General features: G+C 42.3%; 1 protein-coding gene across 1 annotated transcript; it reads left to right on the top strand.

Moving 5' to 3' along the window:
• The first annotated feature begins 312 nt into the window (after positions 1-312).
• On the top strand, positions 313-1,678 carry LOC107803464 (uncharacterized). Its single transcript, XM_075220515.1, has 3 exons — positions 313-426; positions 494-682; positions 1,337-1,678. The coding sequence occupies exons 1-3, from the start codon at positions 313-315 to the stop codon at positions 1,676-1,678; spliced, it is 645 nt and encodes a 214-aa protein (XP_075076616.1).
• The last annotated feature ends 5,730 nt before the right edge of the window (positions 1,679-7,408 follow it).

The raw sequence follows: 7,408 nt of genomic DNA on the forward strand, positions 1-7,408 counted from the left end.
TTATTATATGGGGGTGATTTTAATGGCCACATAGGGAGGTCGCCTGGGGGATATGCTGGTGTCTATGGTGGCTTCGGTTTTTGAGATAAAAATGAAGGAGATACTTTGCTGCTAGAGTACGCTAAAGCTTTTGAGCTAGTGATTGCTAACTCTTGTTTCAGAAAGAAGGTGGAGCACCTGATAACTTTTTGAAGTACAGTGGCCAAGACCCAGATTGATTATCTGCTTCTTCGGAAATGTGATAGAGGTCAATGCATGGATTGCAAGGTCATCCCGAGTGAGAACCTTACGACCCAGCATATGCTTTTGATAATGGACTTAGATATCAGGTGGACGAGGAAGATGAGGGCTATGTCTGGTATTCCTAGGGTCAGGTGGGGTGCATTGACTAAGGATAAGTCCCAGGAGTTGGGGGAGAAGTTGTTGGTTTTGGGGCCTGGAGGAGTAGCGTGTACGTAAGCTGTATGTGGTCAATGACAGCAAATTGTATTAGAGAGGCGGCGAGAGAGGTGTTCGGGGTCTCAAAGGGATTTCTGGTGGCCATAAAGGGGACCAGTGGTGGAACGAAGAGGTACAAGAAAAAGTGGAAGCAAAGAAAGTGACATATTTAAAGCTAGTAGAGAGTATAGACGAGGGACAGAAGAGTGCCAACAGGAAAGGGTACAAGAAGGTTACGAGAGAGGTAAAGTTGGCGGTTACGGTAGCTAAGGACGCGGCGTTTAGTATTTATATGGAGAAATTGGGGTTAAAGTCGGGAAAAAGAAATTGTACAGGCTAGCAAAGGTGAGGGAGAGGAAGGCTCGGGGATCTGGACCAAGTGAGATGCATAAAAGAAGAGGAGGGAAGAGTTTTATTGGAAAGGGCACAGATCAGGCAGAGATGGCAGGCGTACTTCCATAAACTCTTGAAAAAGGAGGGAGATAGGGGCATCACGTTGGGGGAGTTGGAGTACTTGGAGAGGCAGCGAGATTTTGGGTTCTGTAGACGCATACGAGTGAGGGAGGTGGAAGAGGCTATGCGCAGGATGAGTAGGGGTAAAGCGACTGGGCCGGACGAGATCCCGGTGGAATTCTGGAAGAGTGTGGGCAAGGAGGGCTTGGAATGGCTTGATAGGTTGTTTAAAATCATTTTTAGGACGAAGATGATGCCCGAAGAGTGGAGGGGGAGTATGATGATCCCGTTGTACAAGAACAAGGGGGATGTCCAAAACTGCAACAACTATAAGGGTATCAAGTTATTAAGTCATACGATGAAAGTGTAGGAGAGGGTGATTGAAGGGAGATTGAGGAGGTGTGTGTCTATTTCCGAGATCTAGTTTGGTTTCATGCCGAAACAGTCGGCTACTGAGGCCATTCACATTGTGAGGAGATTGGTAGAGCGGTATAGGGCGGTGAAGAATTATTTGCATATGGTGTTCATGGACCTGGAGAAAGCCTATGACAAAGTACCAAGAGAGGTTCTATGGAGATGTTTGGAGTCGGGAGTTGTGCTTGTAGCATATATTAGAGTGATTCAGGATATGTATGATGGGGCTAAGACACGGGTGAGGACAGCAGGAGGAGACTTTGACTACTTTTCGGTTGAGATAGGGTTGCATCAGGGATCAGCACTCAGTCCGTTTTTGTTTTCCTTGTCGATGGATTCTTTGACGCGTCACATTCAAAGGGAGGTGCCTTAGTGCTTGTTATTAGCGTATGACATAGTCTCGATTGATGAAACGCGAGGTACCATTAACGAAAGGCTGGAGGTCTAGAGACATACTCTAGAGTCTAAGGGTTTCGAGTTGAGCAGGACCAAGACAGAATACTTGGAGTGCAAATTCAGTGGTGTTACCTAGGAGGTGGACGGGGATGTAAGACTCGATACACAAGCCATTCCCAAGAGAGAGAGTTTCAAATATTTGGGATCTATAATTCAGATGAATGGGGAGATAGATGAGGATGTTACTCACCATATCGGAGCAGGATGGATGAAGTGGAGACTCATTTCTGGTGTCTTGTGTGATAAGAATGTGCCGTTGAAACTTAAGGGTAAGTTCTACAAGGTAGTGGTCAGACCGACTATGTTGTATGGGGCAGAGTGTTGGCCAATCAAAAAGTCACATGTCCAACATATAAAAGTAGCAGAAATAAAGATGTTGAGATGGATGTGTGGGCATACTAGATTGGATAGAATTAGGAACGAAGTTATTTGGGATAAGGTGGGAGTGGCCCCTGTGGAGGAAAAGATGCGTGAGGAAAGGTTGAGATGGTTTGGGCATGTTAAGAGAAGAACCACAGATGCCCCAGTCAGGAGATGTGAGAGGTTGGCCTTGGGAGGTGAGAGGAGGGGTATAGGTAGACCTAAGAAGTCTTGGGGTGAAGTGATCAGGCGGGACATGATGCAGCTTAAGCTGACCGAGGACATGACCCTAGATAGAAGGGTGTGGAGGTGGAATATTAGGGTGGACGGTTAGTAGGTAGTTGTGCGTTTCCCTTTGCCTTCCCTAGTTCGATAGTATTAGTGCTAGTATGGTACCCCCTTTTTTCCTTAGTTTGCTATAGCCACGTGTCTTGTTTTGTTACTACTTACCTTCGGTAATTCTGTAGTTTGCTAGAAGGACTTCGTCATATTCTCGTGTGTTGCCTTGGACTTATTTGTATAAATATACTATCTTGCTATTACTTGTTATCGGTACTCCTTCCATATTCTTTGTTGTTATCTCCGATTTAGTTTTCTAACTATTTGTCTTGCTATCAGGGCTTCCTTCACCTTCTTTAGCTGAGGGTCATTCCGAAACAGTCTCCCTATCCTTCCAGGGTAGGGATAAGGATGCGTGCATCCTACCCTCCCTAGACCCCACTTGATGGGATTATACTGGGAAGTTGTTGTTGTTGTTGTTGTTGTTGTTGTTGATTTGTCATAGCCATCTTTTAGCTCCACGAGATTTTATTCGCGTTTCTATTGCTATGTCTGGTGCCTTATAATTATATTATTTCATATACATATTCATGAGTTGAAGAGTTGGATATTATGAAAATATTTAGGAATTTGTCACTAAGGACAATGTGAGCAGATATTGATTATCAATTATTGATGATATTATGACTGTAACGGGTCACGCACCGCAATGATTGACTAATGATCATACACTTAGATATGGATACGTCCTTTCGGAGTCAGATGATTGCCCATATAACTTTGGGCCTTATGAGCGCAGGCACCGAGATTAGTGGTTCTTGGTTGGACACGTGGCTTGTGTTAGGCACATTGATTTGTGTTGTGAGGTATAAAGAAAGGAATCTTGAGCATGCATAGGTACATATCACAGATTCATGCAGCTGACTTACACAAATATTGTTGACATGTATCATGTCTTGATGCGATGATTAAGGTATTTAACACCTAATTTGATTTCTTAATATATGTGAAGCATGCCTAAAATTTTGCATGAATTATGTATGTTGATTTCATATCGTATTTGGTGTTATTATGTCTTATCTTGTATCTGATTCATGCTTTATCTGATTATTGGTTTTCTAGTAAGTTTCAGTGTCAATCCGTTGCCACTACTTCTTCGAGGCTAGATTGGATACTTACTGAGTATCGTGGTTTTGTATTCATATTACACGTTTGCATATTTTGTACAGGTTCTAAGACCAGTATTAGCGGTGCCCATTAAGATGAGTAGGAGTATTATTGTAGACTTCGTGGTGAGCTATTTTACTTGATCCGATTTGCAGCACATGGAGTCCCTCTTCCCTACTTATCTATTTTTTGTTCATATGTTTCATTTTCGGACATATGTATTTATTCAATTGACTATAGTTACTTTTATTAGATGATTGTGGTATAGTGATACCTAGTTTTGAGCGTTTGTTAAGCAGTAGTGGTCATATATAGACCTTGTTGTTGAATTGCACTTGTGATATTGAATTGACGTTTTAGTTTCATTTTTTATTTATAACAAGAAATGGTTAATGTATTAAAACCAAATTTTATGGTTATTTGTCACGACCCAAACCATAAGGCCGCGACGGACACTCGGTACCTTACTTAACCGAATACCAATGTAACATATCTTTTCTTATCATAATATCATGGGTAAATGGGCCAGAAGGGGCATCATGAGATAACCAAAATAAAACAAAAGCAAATACTAGACATAGGATGACCCAACATGATATAAAAACTTATACATGTGACATACAGGCCTATAAGGCCGACATGATCATTTGTATACTCAAAACATCGGCCAACAAGGCTATACAAGTATACATATCTATGACATATGTCTACAAGCCTCTAAGAGTACTTTAATGTCATAAAGTTCGGGACAGGTCCCGCCATACTAATCAATATATGTCTAAATCTTACTAACCAAATAGGCAACTCTGGAGCAAGTGGAGCGCTCTAACACTTTCTTTTGAGTTGATAGCCTACTAGGAGGACTCTCAACCTGTCTATTGGGACCTACAGGCATGAAATGCAGCGTCCCCAAGCAAAAATGAAGTCAGTACAAATAAAGTACCGAGTATGTAAGGCATGACAGCAGTATATAAATGACATAAAAGAAACATGGAGTAAAGAATGCAACCTGTAATTCTGAATAGCTCTGTAAATCATGAAAAATTTATAATGTCATGCATGTGCATATAAATGACATATCATACATAGGTATATGCGTACATAATATCATCAAGCCTCTGAGGGCATCCCATCATATCATCTCAGCCACTGTGGGTGAAATCATCAATATATACCAGCTGATCAGGTGGTGGTGCGTATATAATGCCATAACTTTTTCCCATATCCCATATACATATAATATATGTGTATATAATGTCATCTAGCCATGGGTCAATGCACATGTATAAATGAATGCAATGCATAATGAAGTAAGTCAGTGAGATTTCTTGGAATGTCATAAGATCAATTTGCCTTCGGATAAATGCTAGCAACTTACGTATTTTTCTGAGACCCATGAACAGAAGATATAATAATAGGACACATGGGGAATCAAGAAAATAGGCACCCCTAGTACTTCTATGAATAGAGCCATTTATGAAGTTCCGCATTTGCACATTTTGTTTGTATCATATGGATCATGCCAAAAGAAAAGAATTAATAGCTTTAACATACCTTAACTTCATTGAGTCCTTAATACCTTCCAAGAAATTATTCAAACAACTCAACTAAATCTATCATAGCATAAGGAGATTCAAAATCGGTGTTGAGTAAAAGACTAAATCCGCAAATTAAACAAGTAGCTCGTTTATGTAATTTGGGTAGCATCTCCCCTGTAACAAGAGCCTCCTCCAATACTATATACTAGCAACAATAACTAGAGAAATCCAGCAATACATAATTATCAATAACAAGACACCATAAAACAACAACAAGTCACAACTATTTCACGACGGGCGGCAAGCTCCAATTGGAATTCATATACCACATATCATACCTTATAGACTTATTACTTTAACTTAATAGTACCATTAACACGATAATGAATTAATTCATCAATGATTCCAGCCTTATACCATATATTATAATAAGAAAAATAATTCACAACTCCAATTATCCTCAATTAGCAACTTTATTCACTAGTTCATGTCTAGTCCATCCATTTAACTTAATCAATACCAAGATAACCTTAAGCAGAAGCAAGAACACAATATAATTACCTCCTACAGTGGATTTAAGTCAAAATCCATGTTATATTTAGCTTACAACAGCACAATACACTCCAATCACTTCATACCCAAAACGACAACTGTAGTAGTGCCAAACACCCCAAAATGTTACAAAGAACGACTAATCCACCATTTTTCCATTATGTGGTGTTTCTCCATACAATTTAACCTCAAAAAATCCTTTAAACAACAGCAAAATAGACAGCCAAAAAGTAACAAAAAACAGTCCACTACAAGTCGAATAATTCGAACTCATGGCTTCTGATCACCGTCCCGTGAGTTCTAAGCTGGAAAGGCACTAAGTGATGACTGGCCCTGATGAGAACTGTGAGAACCATGACCTAATGATGCCTCATAATAACATGGGTGAGCTGGCTGAGCATGCCTGAATGGATGGCCTCTGCCGTGCTAAAACTGACCTCTCGAAGGAGTACCACTGTAACTACCAGATCCTCGAGGCCTCTTGGCCTCCCTCTCCTCTCGCTCCTGGTGACGAACAGACTCAATCTCTTGAGAAATATCCACAACCTCCTCGAAAGTAGCACCAATCACCCTCTCCTTAGTCATGATAATATAAAGCTGGTAAGTGAGGCCATCAACAAACCTCCTAATCCTCTCTCTATCTATCGGAACCATCCAAATAGTATGACGAGCTAACTTGGAGAAACTCATCTCGTACTGCGTCATAGTCATCTCGCTCTGACGCAACCACTCAAACTCTCTACGTAGCTCCTCTCTGCGGGACTGCAGCACATACTTCTCCAGAAAGAGGATGGAGAACTGCTGCAAGATAAGGGGTGTTGTACCAACAGTCCTACGCCTCTCAAAAGCCTCCCACCAAGTAAAGGCACCTCCAAAAAATTGATAAGTAGTAAAAGTGACCCCGCTAGTCTCCAGAGTACCTGTTGTATGAAGCATCCTCTGGCACTTATCTAAGAAACCCTGGGCATCCTCGCCCTCTGCACCACTGAAGGTCGGAGGCTGAAGCCTACCAAACCTCTCCAATCTACGCTGCTCATCCTCTAACATAGAAGGAACTACATAGTCCTAAGCAGCTGCAACCGGCTGGGCTGGATGTGCCCCCGGCGTCTAAAGTCCCTGCACGACCTGCTCAAGTGTGCGGACGGTGGGAGTCTGATTTCCTCCCCCGGCCTAAGAAGTAGTTGCGGCTATAGTGGCTGAAACCGCCTGAGCTAGGCCAATGCAAACTGATAAGATCTGAGCCAAGGCCTCATGAAGACTCGGAATCACAATGGGCACAACTGGTGCTGCAGGAGTGTCCATAACTGGGACCTGATCCTGAACTAGGGCAGCTAGTGGATCTGCAGGTGCTGCCCTAGCTGCTCTGCCCCTACCATGACCACAGTCGCATCCTCGGCCTCTGATGGCCACAGCTGGTGGTACTGGTGGTCGTCCATCCTGACCAATAGCGCGTGTCCTCACCATCAGTGAGAGAATAGAACAACAGAAGTTTAGTACTCAGATCAACAAATTCACACGACAAGGATTTCAAGAATATGAAGTTTTTCCTAAAGGTTCTGCAGCCTCTCAAGGATAAATACAGACGTCTCTGTACCGATCCGCGAGACTCTACTAACCCTGCTCATGACTCGTGAGACCTATGTAACCTAGGCTCTGATACCAACTTGTCACGACCCTAAACCCGGACCCGATCGTGATGGCACCTCTCGTGAAGACAAGGCCAGCCGACACTTCCCATTTTCCAATTTATT

This window comes from Nicotiana tabacum, chromosome 8, assembly GCF_000715075.1.
Source record: "Nicotiana tabacum cultivar K326 chromosome 8, ASM71507v2, whole genome shotgun sequence".
Taxonomy (NCBI): domain Eukaryota; kingdom Viridiplantae; phylum Streptophyta; class Magnoliopsida; order Solanales; family Solanaceae; genus Nicotiana; species Nicotiana tabacum.

Coding starts and splice junctions, on each gene's coding strand:
- LOC107803464 (XM_075220515.1), top strand. CDS start 313: ATGGACTTAGATATCAGGTGGACGAGGAAGATGAGGGCTATGTCTGGT. Junction 427..493: donor AGTTGGGGGAGAAGTTGTTG/GTTTTGGGGCCT, acceptor AAATTGTATTAG/AGAGGCGGCGAGAGAGGTGT. Junction 683..1,336: donor ACAAGAAGGTTACGAGAGAG/GTAAAGTTGGCG, acceptor ATGCCGAAACAG/TCGGCTACTGAGGCCATTCA.